The sequence below is a fragment of the Heptranchias perlo genome, chromosome 29, assembly GCF_035084215.1.
Source record: "Heptranchias perlo isolate sHepPer1 chromosome 29, sHepPer1.hap1, whole genome shotgun sequence".
NCBI classification, from domain to species: domain Eukaryota; kingdom Metazoa; phylum Chordata; class Chondrichthyes; order Hexanchiformes; family Hexanchidae; genus Heptranchias; species Heptranchias perlo.
Genome location: NC_090353.1, coordinates 33,590,884 through 33,610,000, shown reverse-complemented (window position 1 = coordinate 33,610,000; position 19,117 = coordinate 33,590,884). Strand labels below are relative to the sequence as shown.

The window sequence follows — 19,117 nt, the reverse complement described above, 5'->3', positions numbered from 1 at the left end:
GGATGTCCTTTTGAGGGTCACAAGGGGTAAAACTACTTTAAACTTTTTCCTTTATTTCAAATTGTCACAATGCTGGGACCAGTGAGCGTATATTAACACATTACTTTTCCATAATTAAATTTTTTTGCCCTCCAATAGCCAATTAGCGGTAATTGTGGTTGGACCACACACTTGGCAGTACTGTGCACAGTTCTGGTCTGCACATCAGGAAAAGAATATTGAGGCACTGGAGAAAGTGCAAAAAAGATTTACAAAGATGCTATCAGAATTGAGGTTATAACTATCAGGAAAGATTGAGCAGGCTGGGGCTCTTTTCTCTTAAAAAAAAGAGAAGGTTGAGGGGTGACCTAATCGAGGTCTTTAGGATTATGATAGGGTGGATGTAGAGAAGATGTTTCCACTTGTGGGCGAGAGCAAAACTAGGGTCCATAAATATAAGATAGTCACTAATAAACCCAATAGGGAATTCAGGAGAAACTTCTTTACCCAGAGAGTAAGCTGGATAAACACATGAGGGAGAAAGGAATAGAAGGATATGGTGATAGGGTTAGATGAAGAGGGGTGGGAGGAGGCTCGTGTGGAGCATAAACACCAGCATGAATTAGTTGGGCCGAATGGCCTGTTTCTGTGCCATACGTTCTATGCAATTCTATGTAAATAAGTAGAGAGTATTTCAAGGGCTTTGTGCTTACTCTTCATTATCCATGAAACTACCATTACCGTTAAATATCTATTTGTCAGATGCCTGCATATTGATTGCAACTTTAAAAAGAAAAAAGCACAACACATGTTAACATTTCTTATTTTTATTACAAAGTATTTATGTCCTAGTATCATATGGTTGCAAGTGGTCTACTGTAGATCAGGAAGACATGCAGAAACAGGCAAGACAGTTGGCACACAAATGACAGAGTTAAGTCATTGAGGTCAAACCCTTATGTCTATTCATGGAGATGGGGTGGGGTGAAAACAGGATTATCTGTGGGGTTACACATGGCAGGGCACGACATCACCTGAACCGTTGCCTCTGAGTGCATCTGGTCGACTCGCTGAGGATTATTGTAAATGTATCCAGTGCATGTGTGTCTCCTAGTTACTGTGCTGATTTGTGGACGCTATCTCCCAGTTTGAAGCAAATGCCTTCTAGCTCCCCTGATAGCTCAGTGTGTAAACGCACAGCCTGAGTAATATGGACCAGGAAGGCTTCAGCTTCAAACTCCTGGTTTGTTGGCTTGGCTGAATTCAGTGCGGGCAAATGGTTGCGAGCTACAATTGGCCTCAAGACATCTTAGGGAGGGATAGGGAGGGGTGGGGAGGGGTGGGGAGATGCCAGCCAAGGTTCCCACTCCTGATTGTTAGTCACTTTCAAGTTCATGTATGAAGAATGGTTGTTTGAGATAAGTACCAGCGATGGTTTGGTGTTGGTGCAACAAATCCCAGATTGGGCCGGTGCCATGGGGAGAAATTAGACAGGAACGGAAAAATAAACCTCCCAATTCCACCATATTACAAAATCTTGTGATTTAGACCCTGCAACAGGCGAGTCGCTTGTGGGTTAGTTGCTCTGGTGCCTCCATGTGAACAGACCCAATATAGGATATACAAACTTTTCACAGGAGTTGGGGCTCCGCGTCCGAAAATCAGCAGGAACCAGGACTATCAGAACTCACCAAAAGGAAACTCTGAGTCTCATTATCCAATGGAGGAAGGGGAAGGGATGGATAACGGAGATTGTACTGTGTAGAAAGAAAAACCCAACTATTGGGGCCGACATTGACAATCACGTGGATAAACACTGGAACATTTTCAGAGCGTCGCTGCAGAAAATATTCAGTTCCTCAACTGAATAAGGAAGAAACGGGCAACACTTTAGTGGAAGATGGGACATTTTAACATTATGCTTAATTGAAGCTTAATTGTGTGTAAAAAAAAATTGTCCCTCCACCCCCATCTCCTAAACCTCAACAAGCACCATTCACTGGCTGAAAATGCAGGGAACTGACTTGCCTCCAGACATCAGTCAATGCTGTTCTTGATCCAACCTCTGGGAGGTGCTCACGAGCATTGACTCACCTTCTGACTTTTCTATCCTTCCCATCCCGGGCGGTAACTTGCCCGATTGGGACCAGCAAACCTCCCAAATCACCCTCAGTTCAAGGGTGACCCTCTCATTTCTGAACAATTCACTGTATTCCTCATTAAATGCACTCATCTCATTCCTCAGTTTACTGGTATAATTTTATGTCAAACAGGATTAAGTCAAGGGTTTGTGACCACCCAAAGGTGCCCCAGGCTCCCCAACCAACTTGGTAACACCTCCCACCTTCAGTACTCCATGAAAGTTTCCTCGGGTTGGAAGACGTGGAAGAGACACTTCTGGGTATTAACCTGAGTCTTACCGACGTGTAACTCAGCGTATCAGAGAACCACCACGATAATTCTTGGCAGTTTTTTTAATGCCCATGGGCGCACAAGAGTTTTCCAGCCCACTTTCCTCCTTTTGTTTGGTGATCGTGAGCAGAATCACCGACCGATTTTTCCCACTTCTCCCGTGAGAGCCCAATGACGGTATCCCAGCTGGCCGAGACCAGCCGTCTACGCACAGACCGGAGACAGATCAAGAGACCCTCTGCTCTTTATGGGCTTGGGGCTACCCTGGGCGACGCCTGGAACGTTGGCGAGCGTACACTATATTTTTTTAAATGGTGGGATTCCCAAGCTTCACACCCACTGCACGTTCGCCTCAAGCGTCTGACCAGCAAATACAGACGTTGCAATCTCGCTCCCTTCCCCGCTATGTTTAACACAGTGTCTGAAGGGATTGATCTATTTTCGTGACAGTCAAATTCAAACAGCACGATTAAGTCCTTTGCCTCCCAAGACACCCATTTGGTACCTGGTACTTCTCCACAACTGATTTCCCCCCCATTGAACAAGCATTTGATTAGCACACGGGTAATGGGAGGTTGTGGTTTATGGGGTTTCATTATCCCCTTTCTCCTCCCCTGAAGACGTTTGCCTCTTTCTTGGTTTGCAGTTCCGCTGTTAACAGTCACCCACTCTTGCTTCATCCAATTGTTCATTCTTCCGTACGTGAGCCTGAAAGGCGGGTGCTGGTAGGTTATTCAGTGGTGGGGACATCTCATCTGAGCTTGATCCTATCCTTGGAGGATATCCACACATACGCACTCATTCACTCTCCCGCAGGGGTCAACAGATGGTGATCAAGAGCAGGGACGTTTAGATCTTCGTGGCATGGACAGAAATTATAGAATGCAAATTTTCTTCACACAAAGGGCAGTGGAAATCTGGAACTCTCTCCCTCCCCCAAAAAAGCTGTTGAGGCTTGGGGGGGGGGGGGTCAATTGAAAATGTCAAAACTGAGATTGATAAATTTTTGTTAGGCAAGGGATATGGAACCAAGGCGGGTAGATGGAGTTAAGATACAGATCAACCATGATCTAATTGAATGGCGGAACAGGTTCGAGGGGCTGAATGGCCTCCTCCTGTTCCTATGTTCCAAACGTCACCAAAGCTGAGTCCAGCTTGTGCTTTGAGATGAAGCAGACTGGTCAGTACCACTGTCAATCAGAGGGAGGGGGAGGAGAGGAGCAACGAATCCCAGCTCATTCTGTACGCAGGGGAAGGTTGTCGTATTTTACCCATTTTTAAAAAAAAAAATACAATGTCCATCTCGGATCAGAGTATTTCAATCAGTTTGGACAAGCAGCTTTCACTAATCTCTTTCACAGATGTCATTGGGGTGACACTACTTGTGGTACAACTGAAAAGTACCTCTCAACTGGCTTTTCTTTAGCCCAGGGGCACTGTGGCCAATTTGAGTCCTCTTTTCCCCCCCACTTGCTAGTCTCCCCCCGCCCCACCCCTCACCCCCAATCACTAGGGATGGATTAACTCACAGGCCCATAGGGCCTATGTCCAGGGGTCTCAGCCAAATATGGGGCCACCACCCAGGGAAGGGGCGGTTTCATTTAAGTGTAGTATATTGTGATAGGATTGACTTTATTATTAATGCAGTGTGTAAACATATCTCTTTATGCATTTTACTAGAGGTTTGTATCTTAAAGGATGGCAGGAGTGGGGGTGGGGGGGTGGGGGGAAGAGAAGGGTTGTCCTGAGGGTGCAGAGGGCCCCCCTAAATGGTGCCCATTAAGAATTCTTAATCCGTCTATGCTTTCCACCATCTGGACCGAGATGAGCTGACTCAGCCCAGACCAGTAAACGAACCTGGGACCTTTCCGATTCCGTGTTAGGTTTTGGCGCACTTGCAGCGGTGATAGACGGGGACCATTTCCGGGCTCTTATTAGGTCAGCTCCCTCGGCAGGGAGTACTTTACAAAACGGAAGCGGTTTAAGTTGGGGGAAAGTTTCCACCTCAAATCGGGACACGTGGCCTTCGCGGGAGCCAAGGAAAATCGAAGTACAAAGCCCAGGATGGTCTTCACAGCAACACGTACGGTTTACGCGAGGGAATTCTGACACGTCCGACACAGTGATAACCATGCAGCCTTCGCAAAGACACGGAGAAATGATTCACAGTAAACAACAAAAAAAAATTAAGATGTGATAGAGAGAGAGAAAGAAAAAAAATATATATATATGACAAGTAAAAGCAGCTGCTCCCAGGGGCAGTCAGATGTCAAAAGCAGCAGCTGCTGCACCGGTAGAATTCTTCCCACTGCAATTCAATCCCAATCAAGGAAATTCCAGACAAGTCGGAATCGGGATCAGCCCTTAATTCAGACCAAATCCAGATTCGAAGGTCCTTGTAAACACGGTGCTGGAGATGGCGTCTGGATGATCCGGTGCTGCATTATAGCCATTTGTCCTTGATAATCCCGTTCCTCAGGTGCATTCTGCAGATGGAAATAAACCAGGAGACAGGTCAGCGATAACTGGACGCACTTCTGAGAGAAGCAGGGTGTTAAGGAATGGATGTTATAGGAACATAGGAAGGCCGTTCAGCCCCTCGAGCCTGTTCTGCCGTTCAGTGAGATCATGGCGGATCTGTATCCTAACTCCACCCACCCGCCGAGGCTCCATGTCCCTCAATACCCTCGGCTGGCAAAAATCGATCGATCTCAGATTTAAAATTATTAATTGAGCTAGCATCTACTGCTTTTTGTGGGAGGGAGTTCCACACTTCTACTTAAATTCTCTCCTGAATGGCCTGGTTCTGATTTTAAGGTTATGTCCCCTTGTCCTGGACTCCCCCACCAGAGGAAAAAGTTTCTCTCTATCTACTCTATCAATTCTTACTTATAAGATAGTCCACAAGATAATAGGGTTCAAAGATTGGCTTCTGCAGGAAATAAGTATGCACTGATAATTACTATTTAATAATAATTCCACATATACTTAACACACCCTTATAGTACAAGTCACCGGAGAATTCACACATTACTAGTTCACGAGCTCGCAGGGTTAACGGCTGATTGGTCCATGTCAAATTCTGAAGTATCTATTCTAATCACCCACCTTTTAAACCTTTCTTTCCATCCTGCTACGTGTCACATGTTCCATTGCATTACCTCATTCAATTAGCTGCAAGGACTTTTCAGTTTTAACAAGAATCACTCCCCGAGACTCCACCTTGGCTAAACGGTCAAAGTCTTTCAACTGGAGACAGTTACGGGGTACAAAGGCCCTCTACAGGGGACGTTAACATAGCTGTCCTGCCAGGAGTCACTAGCTGAAGCCATAGCTTCTCAACTTGATGGTCAAAATGTGTCCAAAGATAATCGCACCGCCGAGAGATCTCGTAGCTCTCAAGGCTGAGCGAACAAAGACGGTTTGTGGCCTCTGCTGAGTCTCATCATCAGCGACATGTCTCTCCCTGTTTTTGCACCGGGCATGAAACTGAAACAGACATTTCCAGCCTTAAGAACATAAGAAATAGGAGCAGGAGTAGGCCAATCGGCCCCTCGAGCCTGCTCCGCCATTCAATAAGATCATGGCTGATCTGATCCTAACCTCAAATCTAAATTCATGTCCAATTTCCTGCCCGCTCCCCGTAACCCCTAATTCCCTTTACTTCTAGGAAACTGTCTATTTCTGTTTTAAATTTATTTAATGATGTAGCTTCCACAGCTTCCTGGGGCAGCAAATTCCACAGACCCACCACCCTCTGAGTGAAGAAGCTTCTCCTCATCTCAGTTTTGAAAGAGCAGCCCCTTATTCTAAGATTATGCCCCCTAGTTCTAGTTTCACCCATCCTTGGGAACATCCTTACCGCATCCACCCGATCAAGCCCCTTCACAATCTTATATGTTTCAATAAGATCGCCTCTCATTCTTCTGAACTCCAATGAGTGGAGTCCCAATCTACTCAACCTCTCCTCATATGTCCGCCCCCTCATCCCCGGGATTAACTGAGTGAACCTTCTTTGTACTGCCTCGAGAGCAAGTATGCCTTTTCTTAAGTATGGACACCAAAACTGTATGCAGTATTCCAGGTGCGGTCTCACCAATACCTTATATAACTGCAGCAATACCTCCCTGTTTTTATATTCTATCCCCCTAGCAATAAAAGCCAACATTCCGTTGGCCTTCTTGATCACCTGCTGCACCTGCATACTAACTTTTTGATTTTCTTGCACTAGGACCCCCAGATCCCGTTGTACTGCAGTACTTTCCAGTTTCTCGCCATTAAGATAATAACTTGCTCTCTGATTTTTCCTGCCAAAGTGCATAACCTTCTAACAGAAACTTATTAACAGGCAAAAACTAAAAGTTAATATAAAGAATTGACCTCTTCCTCACAGTTGCAAGGGATTGAGACAGCAGGTAGGACAATGTTAGTACAACTGAAGCTTTTAAGACTGAGATAAGATAGATTTTTGTTAGGTGAGGATATCAAGGTATGAAGATCAGCCTCTGATTTTCTTCACCTTCTTCCCTCCTTGTGATGAAGTGCCTGCTCTCCATTGCTGGCTGACTCGGCATGGGTCTGCTGAAGATTGGGATCTCAGGATGTGGGGAACTTCTGACTTGAGTGTAACAGCGATGCACTATGATTGCGTTGACAAATTAGAAAATAGGAACAGGGGTAGGCCATTCAGCCCCACAAGCCTGTTCCGCCATTCCGTTAGATCATGGCTGATCTGTAACCCAAGGCCACTTAATTTCCGTGAATCCTCAGCGTGTTGCTGAGACTCAGTGAGCCGTCTCCTGTTTTAGTTTATTCTTCCCCAGAACCTCATTACTGTGGAACGCCTCATCCTCCCTCAATCTCCCCATCCTCCTGGAATCTGCAGCCCCTTTAAAACCCAGGGTCGGTGCCCGTTCCTCTTCTACTCCTGCTCCTTTCAGCCTTGGCTGCGCATCCCTGCCTAATGGGCCTTGGTCCCTCACTTCTAGCTTCTCAACAAATGCAGCTGTAGGGCCACTTCTACGATTGTATTTCCCTTCTATTTCACTGCTTCAACCAGCAATTCAGTGAATCTCGTACCTGTCTTTGTAGGAGTTCTTCAGATGAAGGTGATCATATTTCTTGCACACCGCTGGACCACAACTGTCTTCGACGTCGTACTCTCGGACGTCATTCACCTCTGTCACCTGACCGGTCAGGACCTTCACCACAAGCAGGATGATATACTGGAACAGAAGGAGTCACAGAACACAAGTCAAGACTGGTTGGCCGGGCTTCGTAGTGTCGTAGTAGGTTCAGCACAGGAGGAGGCCATTTGGCCCATCGTGTCTGTGCCGGCTCTTTGAAAGAGCTATCCAATTAGTCCTGTTCTCACAGTCCTGTAAATCCTTTCCCTTCAAGTATTTATCTAACTCCCCTTTGAAAGTTACTATTGAATCTGCTTCCACCGCTCTTTCAGGCAGCGCATTCCAGATCATAACAACTCGCTGCGTAAAAAAAAAAATGTTTCCTCATGTCGCCTCTGCCTCTTTTGCCAATCACCTTAAATCTGTGTCCACTGATACTGGAAACGGTTTCTCCTTATTTACTCTATCAAAACCGTTCATGATTTTGAACACTTCTATCAAATCTCCCCTTAAACCTTCTCAGAAGGACCACCACTCATGGCTTGTTTGTTTTTCTTTCCCATCGTCTCCCATTGGAAATTACAGCTGGGCCACCAAGCGGTAAAAAGACACACTTGGATCTTCCACAGCTATGACTTTAACTTACTTCCCAACTTGGGTCCAACTGGGGAGAACGGACGAGCGGAACTCAAGAAACCCGCACTCTACCGGGGTTATCCTGCAGACCGGTGTCACTACTCATACAGCCTGGAGCCACTCCTGACCCTACAGTAGGCTTTGCTGCTCCAATTACCTTTGGGCCCCCACTCAGTCTTCTCGGCTGCGAGATGTCGAGCGAGTTGGGGTTGAGAGCTGTTGTGTCTCCTTTTCCTTGCGCCCAGTTTATGAGGGGGGCCGTCTTTATCCCAGCTTGCAAAGGGCAAATGGAAGGACCCCATTAAAATACAACTACAGGTCCCACAGTTTTTTTTTTTCTCTCTCTCTTCCTGTGTGGAAGTGAAGTGAACCAGGAGTTGACCGTATGGTGGACTCGCAGGTCCAGGTCCTATGCTTTGTGGAGCAGCATTCTTGAGAGTGGGCCTTGGGCAAGGCATTGGTTGGCAATGTGGCCCCTACGGACTGGCCTTCACCTTTTCACTTGTGCTTAATTTCAACTCAAAATCCCCAGAATTAATAAACTTACCCTTCCCCCCCACCACCCATTTTCTCCACTCCTCTCCGAAGATGTTGATTCTTATTGGGTTACAGTCACATGGGCACCAGCATCTCTTGGTACCTTCCCCAGATGAGTGAGGTACCAGGGGGCTAACAACACCTGGGAAAGCGAACCCCAGCAAACTTCGAGAGAGGAGGGGAGAAGATGGCAGAAAAGTGGGATTGGAGGATTGCGGGGGGGGAATATTTAACTGAAATTCCACTGACTGACACTAGCGGGAGTTTGATTACGATGCCAACATGCAAGAAAGAAAGACTTGCATTTTTATAGCGCCTTTCACAACCTCAGGATGCCCCAAAGCGTTTACAGCCAATGAAGTACTTTGAAGTGTAGTCACTGTTGTAATGTAGGGAACACAGTGAAGAGCAGGGACAGTGAGCTGGCTGTGCGTCTGTTGGGGGAATCACTCGGTTACGTCGGTGTTATCCACATGTGGGTAATTGGGAATCCAGATGTGGCTTATTGCATTTTTGGTTAGTAGATAAAAAATGAACAACGGACACCATCGTCAGGCATGTGATCTCAATACTCGTATTTGCATGGCCGGTGCACGTGAACTTTAATCTTTTTGTGCGTTTGTTATTAAAATGGTAAGACGAAAATCCAAGTGAGCGAGTGTATTTAGCTTGTTGTGGGGGCTTTACCCTTTGTTTACTGAATGGTGGTAGGTGTTTGTTAAGTAATTATACACACGTGAAGTACATTTACCTGGATTGTGCATGAGGCGTTTTCTCCCAAAATTAACGCCTAAAACGGTGTCGCCGTAGCAACACCTGTGGCGAGTCAGTGGTTTCTATTGGCCAACACTGGGTTACGTGATACACGTAAGGGTACAAAAGTGGAATTGTTTTCCCAGTTATCACCCAAAAAGAAAGAAAAGTTAAGTTAAGAATCTGGAAAACTGTTGGAAAATAAAAGTGGCAAAGCCCCCATCGCCATTGGGTCAGTGAGTTCACCACGTGTGTAGCTGAGCACAGGAAGATCCCAGGTTTGATCCCAGCCCCGTGCTGCGTTACCTGATCCCAGTGAGAGTGCTGCAACTCTCCTCGACGCCGCTGCTGGAGGCGAATATGGACACTGGCTGAGGGCAGGATGGGGCTTGGACGTGATGCCTACTACGGTCGAATAGTCTGCCAACACTCATTGCTAAGGCTCGGACACAAATGACGGCTACTCGGACGAGGGACCGCTGCCCACGGGTGCGTTCCAGGAAGAAGTCAACATAATCGGGGAGGGAAGGAGAAAACCGTCAAAAAATAAAAAGACACAATGGAAAAATGGCTGCCCATTTTAAACCACGCGATCCCCACTGGACAAGTCAATACCAAAACAGAAAATGGTAAAATGACCTTGGTTATACCTATGGAGGGATTATCGAGGAGACCAGAAGCACTCCATGGTAAACAGGTTTGACAAGCTACCAAATTTGGAAAGCTAGCTTCAACAATAAACTTGGATTGTCATAACTCGGATGCAATTAAGAGGAAAATACACGAGGGAGAAAGGAATAGAAGGATATGCTGATAGGGTGAGATGACAGGGAGTGGGAGGAGGCTCGTGTGGAGCATAAACACCGGTATAGACCTGTTGCGCCAAAAGGCCTGTTTCTGTGCTGTTGACTCTGTGTAATCTCCAGGAGATTATTGCCACCGTTATAAAAACCAACTCTTTCTCCACTCTCACCATCAGCCACATCTCCCCCCCCCGCCCCACCACACGTGTACAAAAACCCACCCCGTACAGTGAGTCTACGTCGCGATCACATTGGGAGAGGTTAGAGGGAGATGGTGAAAGGAGGAGAGGGAAGAGGCCCCACAGGCTGGGATTACTCACCAGAAACCAATAGATATTCATCAGAGTGAGCATAAGCAGCAGAATGTTGAAGAAAAAGTAAAAAGGAATATTGGGAACAGACTGGAGACTGGAGTAACAGGTGGCGTACAGCACTTTGAGAGGGAACCAGTAAAGTCGGAACCAGAACCTACAAGAAAAAGAGAGAGAGTGTTGCAGAGAAGAAAACTCATGGAACTCATTTATAAACACGAGGCCCGCTCACTGTCCCGAGACATGACGCTCAACTCTAGAAAGCCAAATATCAGAGAATAATGCATAATTGGCTCACATCGTGAAAGATATTAAAGAAAGTACTTGCATTTATACAGCGCCTTTCACAACCTCAGGACGTCCCAAAGCGCTTTACAGCCGATTGAAGTACTTTCTGAAGTGTGGTCACTGTCGTAACGTAGGAAACGCGGCAGCCAATTTGCGCACAGCAAGATCCCACAAACAGCAATGTTGTAATGACCAGATAATTAGTTTTAGTGAGGTTGGTTGAGGGATAAATATTGACCAGGACACCGGGGGGGGGGAGAACTCCCCCTGCTCTTCTTCCAATAGTGCCGTGGGATCTTTTACGTCCGCCCGAGAGGGCAGACGGGGCCTCGGTTTAATGTCTCATCCATAAAACGGATTACTAACTGTTACAAACAAATGCAAGTCGTTTCTTCCTTACATAGCAATAACCACTGTTCCAAATATTGCTTTCTCTTTCTCTCACGGACCTTCGAAACAACAATTGATATGTCATTCCCAGGCACTTGCATTTATATATTCCCTTTAATGTAGTAAACGTTCAAAGGTGCTAAACAGAGGAGAAACAGAACGATACTAGGAGAGTTAGGGGAGATGAGTGAAAGCTCGGTTGACGAGAGGTTTTGAGGAGGCTTTTGAAGGTGGGGAGAGAGGAAACAAGGGGAATGGTTTCAGGGAGTAGGGTCGAGAAGATTAAAAGCTCTGCTGGCAACAGTAGGCCCAGGGGGAAGCAGGTGAGGTCAGGGGTGGAAGACCAATGGGCATGACCTGGGATGCAGGGCTGGAAGAGATTGCAAAGGCCAGGTGGTAAACAATCCTCTGTTTCCTGCCCGAGGTCCACTTTCCACCTTATTGTGAGATATTTCTATGCAGTGAGGAGGACTGTGTAAAAATTAGATGGTGAGAGTTGGTGGTAGAACTTTGAGAATGGGCTCATCCATCAGACGGAGGCAGTGAAAAACAGACTGATTACACATTTGCTAGAACTTTCCTTTCGGAACACTTGACTAGCATGAAAAGGCACCGAGTACACCTGCAATCACTCGGTGTCACTTCACCCGCAAGTAACTCAAATAACATCACATGGCCTTAGATCACCCATAGGACAGAGGCACCAGAATGGCCATTTTTATTTTTCAAAACCAGGGGCAATTTGACAGATTTTTTTTTTGAGCAGGTAAAAAAATCAGACCAATCCCCTTGTTGTTTGGGGAATGATACCACGCTTGGGTTTATGGTTTGATTTGTCCATTCTCCACTCTGTGCGTTTTGCCTTCCACTGACCTTAGCATCACCTTTTACTATGAGATTTCCCATACAAGAACATCTTACGTAGGAACAAGAGTGGGCCATTCAGCCCATTCACTATTCAATTAGATCACGGCTGATCTGTACCTCAACTCCATTTACCTGCCTTTGCTCCGTACCCCTCGATACCCTCACTTAAAAACAATCTGTCGATCTCAGCCTTGAAAATTTCAATTGACCCATACCTTTGTGTGAAAAAGCACTTCCCGATTTCTCTCCTAAATGTCCTAGCTCTGATTTTAAGATTATGCCCTATTGTTCTGGATTCCCCCACCAGAGGGAATAGTTTCTCTGCATCTACTTGGTCAAATCTTTTTTTATCATTTTAAACACCTCAATTAGATCCATCCCTCAACATTTTAAACTCAAGGGACTACAAACCAATACTTTAATCCTTTAAGCCTTGGTATCATTGTAGTGAATATGCAATGCACCCCCTCCAAGGCCAATATACCCTTCATGGGGTGCAGTGCCCAAATCTGAACACAGTACTCTAGATAGGGCCTGACCAAGGTACAACACAATCATCACTTCCTCCCCTTTGTACTTCAGCCGACCTCGAGATAAAGGCCAACATTCCATTAATCTTTATGATTGCTTTTTGTACCTGTGCACTAGCTTTCAGTGATCTGTGAACATGGAGACACATCCCATTGCTGCTCCATACCTAGCCTCTCGCTAACTTGCATTTATGTAGCACCTCCAATGCAGTAAACATCCCAAGGCACTTCACAGAGGAGAAAAGAACACGGAGCAGTAGCGAGAGAGTTAGTCCAAAGCACAGTTGAAGAGACAGGGCAACTCATCATGGACAACTACCAAACGCACTAGGACTCTGGAACTGCTGAAATGAGGCATTACATGGGTGCGGAAACTTACCAGCTCACAGCAAAGGTGCAACATCCAATATTGGAAACCACATCGTTTAGCCTGTGGTAGACGCCAGCTCTGTTTTTGAAGTAAACATTGAGTTTGGTGAATTCTAGCAGAATGTCATTTATGTCATGAAGGAAAAGGACCAAGATTCCAATATTGTGATACCTACAAGAGGAGAAAAAAAACAAACGATTGTTTAGCCACTGTGGTACTTTGCCAAACTGGCTGTTTGCGACGGCAAAACCTTTTTGACTACAAGGGGCAACACTCCCAATCCTGTCCACGCACATTTTCTAACAGAAGTTACTGAGTAGTCATCGGGAGTAGGAACCCTGTGATCCCATTCCACTGCCTCGCCCAGGGTGCTAAGGTTAATCGCACTCCTAAGTGCGGTCCTGGGGCCATTCTGGATGCTATGGTTCAGTTCCAAACACAGCAGTGCATTTACTAACAAAGCCACCCAATTCTATTAAGATTGCATAATTTTAATGGTGACGTTGTACCAATGGGTGTTTGATTCACAAAAGGAAAAAAAGCAAATAACATGTACACTGAACGGGATGAACATGGAACCTGATAAGATAGGGAAATTCCTGCCCAAAATGATTGTAAACCTAACACTTCAAATCCACCGTGTTTTTCAGCCTCTCTGCCACATCCCGAGGTGGAGATAGGCGCTATATAAATGTATGTCCTCCTTCCTTTCTTTTTACTCCATTGGTTTGAATCTCCTGATGATAAGAGGCTCCACCTCCCTCGGGACGGGAGAGATGTGAAACGCATTGCACGTGGTCTGAAAAAGGAACAGGCTTGATGTGTAAAATGAGTCATTTCTTTTCTCATCTTTGTTCAGGCTGAGATCAGCCACCTCAGCATGGGGAAGGAAGTGAAATTGGGATTTTCCTGTTCTCTTATAGCTTGGTACCACACCACAAAGGGCTTTTACTCATTACACCACTGGGGGAGGCCTAAGTCATTTCATGGAAACGACACCGAAATATCTTGTGCTTGTAAAGGGAAAGCTTTCAGGGGTGTGGGACAACACGCACTTTAAGATAAAAATTAAGTCATCTGCACACACCCCAATATGGTGGATCAAGAGTCCTATCATTCATTGATTCCCTCTCTAACACATACTAGAGTTGCCAACCCTTCAGGATTGTCCTGGAGTCTCCAGGTATTGAAGATTAATCTCCTGGACACTGCTGCGAGCAAACACCCAGGAGAAAAATCATAAGGACGTCAAAAGAAATTGTGATTTTTTTTCCCCATTTTCTTTGAACACTTTAATTTATTAGTTATAAAAATGTTGGAGATGGGGGAAAAAGGCTGTTTGATTGGGCGACGTGGGAGGTCATGTGACGAGACCTTCAGGAATATGTCCAATCAGGGTTGGCAACCCCTAACACCTGCGTACACACACTCACCTGAAAGCATAGGAGAAGGCGATGAGAGCCAGCGTTATCACATGATGGATCAACATCACGGCAGAGTCCTTCCTCCAGACGTCCATGTAGACAGTGGCGTAGATGGCGTGCCCGTAGAAACTGCACTGAGCCAGGTAAGCAATCGCTATGTCTTTGGGGACGTCCATTGTCACTCTCCATTCTGAAAGATGAGCACGATAATTAACCCCTTTGATCCGTGCGTGGTATTTTCTGATTGAAGCACAGTCATTTTCACTTATTTCCCACTGATCCATCGCATGAAGAGAGTGAGTGGAATTGTGTAAAAATAATCGTGACATAAAGTTCACTAGGATGATCCCAGGGATCGGAGCACATAGAGGTATATTTCCCAATTGGCAAAGTTCAGATACAATGTTCAACTTACTTGTACTGTATTCCTCTATGAGGGTCAGTGTCTGCCTAAACACACAGAGTCTGAACACATTAAGTGTTTGTCTCTGATCTTCACTGATTGTAAAATATACCCTTAGTTACAGAGAAAGACAGAACTACACTAAGTGGATGAAAACCACTATTGTTTAACGGGTTGGTCCCAAAGTTCAAACAATATCACATGATATTCTGAAACAAAAACAGAAAATGCTGCAAACACAGAACGAGTCAGACAGCATCTGTGGACAAAACGGACAACTTAAAGTTTCAGCTGTAACTCTTGATCAGAACTGGAACAATGAGAAATGAACAAGCATTTAAATAGGGTCAGAATTGAAAGGAAGGGGGAAGAAAACAGACACATCCACAAACACGTGCCCAAAAACACGTACCACACACCTCACCCCAAACACGTACACCAAAAACACGTACCACACACCCCACCCCCAAACACGTATCCACAAACACGTACCACACACACCTCACCCCCAAACACGTACCCACAAACACGTACCACACACTCCATCCCCACACCCCACCCACAAACACGTACCCACACACACACACAGCCCACACACACACCCCACCCACAAACACGTACCCACACACACACACAGCCCACACACACACCCCACCCACAACACGTACCCACCCACACACACCCACCCACACAATTAGCTGGCAGAGAAGATACTTACATAAGAGGATGGGAAAAAATATAATAAAATATAATAAAAGGAGTTAAAGACATAATAAGAGAGACTGCTGGCGATTCAGGATGGGGTCTGGTATTGGGGAGGGGAGGAGGGATGGTGCTTGGGGGGGGAACTCTCCTTCGAACACCGTGCTGCTGGGGGAAATCTGTGCCCCCGGTGTTGGTCTTATTGTCTGCTCTTTGGACCGTTGGATCTTACCCTGTATTGCCAGTTCGTGTGTTGCTATTTCAGACTTGACTCTCTCCTCCTCTTCCTCCTCCCCACCCATTCTTTGTCTCGCTCGTGACTCACATTTCTTATGTTATGCTTCATCTCTGCCATCTCACCATCTCCTGCTTTTCCTTTAAGTACATTACACATCATTTCACCCACATTCTGTCTCTCGTTTGACTTATTTTTTCCCTTTTCCTCCGCCTTGGCTCTGGCGCTGAATGTATTTGTTTCTCGGTTTCATCCAGCTCGAGGTTTCGTAGCAGACCTGCATCCTATGATCTCGGTGCGGACCACCTGTGTGGTCTTGTGCTCTGGGAGCCTCGCCCAGAAAATGTACACAGTAGGTCCAAGTCACGCGGAACAATAAACTTGCAGACACACATCCACAGAGAGAAAAAGAAAACAAAAATCGAAGATCTCAGCCAATTCCAGCAACTTGGAAGTGGGGGGAGATGATACCAAACAGAGAGAGACTGCCAGCAACTGAGAACAGGCTGTTCAAATACAGAAGGACCCAGATATATTGGGGAGCTGGGCTGAAGAAGGACAGATGTCATTTAATGTGGACAAATGCAAAATCATAGGAATTTGCGGCTACTGGTAGATAGATCACTGCAGCCATCAGCAGAGTATGTGACAGCAGTAAAGAGAACAAGTAGGATCTGGGCTTTGTACAACCAAAGGGATAGAGCTCAAATCTCAGTGTTATACAGCAAGGTCTACCCACCAGTACTGTACCCCAGTGTTATACAGTGACAGACCTGTGCCCACCAGTACTGTACCCCAGTGTTATACAGTGACAGACCTGTGCCCACCAGTACTGTACCCCAGTGTTATACAATGACAGACCTGTGCCCACCAGTACTGTACCCCAGTGTTATACAGTGACAGACCTGTACCCACCAGTACTGTACCCCAGTGTTATACAGTGACAGACCTGTATCCACCAGGACTGTACCCCCAGTGTTATACAGTGATAGGCCTGTACCCACCTGTACTGTACCTGTATAATACAGTGACAGATGTATGCCCACCTGTACTGTACCCATGTTATACAGTGACAGACCAATGACCACCTGTACTGTACCCCAGTGTTATACAGTGACAGACCTGTACCCACCAGTACTGCAGCCGTTATACAGTGACAGACCTGTGCTCTCCTGTACTGTACCCGTTATACAGTGACAGATCTATGCCCACCAGTACTGTACTCAAGTGTAATACAGTGACAGACCTGTACCTACTGGTACTGTACCCGTTATACAGTGACAGACCTATGCTCACCTGTACTGTACTCTAGTGTAATACAGTGACAGACCTGCACGGACGACAAGTTCCCTTCCCTAAAGGACATTAGTGAATCAGTTGGGTTTTTACGATAATCTGACTTTTACTGACACCAGCTTTTTAGTTCCACCTTTTTTAAAAACTGAATTCAATTCTCAAGCTGCTGGCTCCTGTTGAACTGGACCACAGTCGAACTCAATACCTTCAGGAAATTAACAGTGGGGGAAATAGGCAAAAAAATTAAAATGAGGAATTGGGGTCAATGCTTTTGCAACAGGTGCATCGTTCCCTGTGGAACCTGTAGGTTGGTTCAGGAGTCCCGCCATCCCCGCTGTGTTTCTCAAAGGCTATTCTTTGTCTGGACAGCGTAAGAAAACGGAACAACAGAAAGAAAGAACTTGCATTTATATAGCGCCTTTCACAACCTCGGGGTGTCCCAAAGCGCTTTACAGCAAATTAAGTACTTTTGAATTGTAGTCACTGTTGCAATGTAGGAAATGCGGCAGCCAATTTGCGCACAGCAAGATCCCCCCAAAAAAATCTGTGATAGTGACCAGGTAATTTGCTTTTTAAGTGATATTGGTTGAGGGATAAATATTGACCAGGACACTGGGGAGAAATCCCCTGCTCTTCTTTGAAATAACGTCATGGGATCGTTTACATCCACCTGAGGGGGAAAACGGGGCCTCGGATTAACGGCTCATCCAAAAGACGGCACCCCTGACGATGCAGCACTCCCTCAGCGCTGCACTGGGAGTGTCAGCCTGGATTATGTGCTCAAGTCGCTGGAGTGGGACTTGAACCCACAACCTGCTGACTCAGAGGCGAGAAATGTTACCCACTGAGCCACAGCTAACAGAGAGGTACACTCGTGACAAAACTGTCTGATGAACCCCCTTTTGGGGGAAATGTCGGCTCGAGTGAAAGAACAAAAGATTTTGCCGATATCCCGTGTTTCGTGTCTTGAATTCGGTTAAGCTCCGAGTCGTGGAATCTGCAGACGGAGAACCCGCTGAACTCGGGCCCATCACTGCTCCTTCCAGCAGAGACTCCTTTCTCTCAATAGCGGTCATTCACATTCGATTACTGCGCTAAATGACTGTAATGATGCAGTATTGCTGCGGTGTCTGAAATACAATATGAATCTAAGGTTCAGGTTTCAGGGTTTGAAAGGTTCACTTGATAAAAATATTTTAGATGCATTCATTTGATATTTAAGTCACAAATTGGAATTTATTTTGATTTATTTTCGTATTATGTATTTTTCTATGTTAACCGTTGAAAGCCTACATTCAACTGACATTATCAGGTGTTTTTCCAGTGTATTTATTTTTTAAACATTTCAAGAGATGTGAAGGAGTATTGATAGAGTAAATAAGGAGAAACTGTTTCCAGTGGCAGGAGGGTCAGTAACCAGAGGACACAGATTTAAGATAATTGACAAAAGAACCAGACGAGAGATGAGGAGAATTTTTTTTTAATGCGGCAAGTTATGATGATCTGGAATGCGCTGCCTGAAAGGGCGGTGGAAGCAGATTCAATAGTAACTTTCAAAAGGGAATTGGATAAATACTTGAATGGGAAAAGATTTGCAGGGCAATGGAGAAAGGGCAGGGGAGTGGGGCTAATTGGATAGCTCTTTCATAGAGCCGGCACAGGCATGATGGGCCGAGTGGCCTCCAACTGTATGATTTTTGTATTGTCAGAGGTCCCCCGATGGCTCACCTGGTTGCGAGTGAGCCGCACAAACCAGGGACAGTCAAAGTTTACTGCCCTGGCTGTGCCGAGTTGGTTAATGTCAGTCCAGCTGAACTACGTTTCACCTCAGCATCACTGGGCTGGGCACAGGAGGGGAAATCATCCAGGATTCTTGCTCCCGGTCGCTACCCAGTGACTTCTGCTGCGAAACGTGGGAATCCCTCCCTGCAAGGCGTGTCTCCATCCCTCACCTTCCCCCCCCCCCACAGCCCGCAGATCAGGAACTCACTCCGGGGTGACTTGCGGGCACGAACGCCGCACCTTACACCTGCCGGTGCGGTACTTTAGTGCACC

At 46.0% G+C, this 19,117-nt stretch overlaps 1 protein-coding gene across 1 annotated transcript in view; it reads right to left on the bottom strand.

Moving 5' to 3' along the window:
- Positions 1-3,910: 3,910 nt before the first annotated feature.
- cers1 (ceramide synthase 1) overlaps positions 3,911-19,117 on the bottom strand; it is a 28,970-nt gene continuing 13,763 nt past the window's right edge. Inside the window, exons 3-7 of the mRNA XM_067968736.1 lie at positions 14,436-14,616; positions 13,012-13,173; positions 10,567-10,714; positions 7,471-7,616; positions 3,911-4,877 (exon numbers count right to left, since the gene is read on the bottom strand). Of these exons, the coding sequence (XP_067824837.1) occupies positions 4,835-4,877; positions 7,471-7,616; positions 10,567-10,714; positions 13,012-13,173; positions 14,436-14,616 (680 nt within the window). The 3' untranslated portion in view covers positions 3,911-4,834. The remainder of the gene's footprint in view (positions 4,878-7,470; positions 7,617-10,566; positions 10,715-13,011; positions 13,174-14,435; positions 14,617-19,117) is intronic.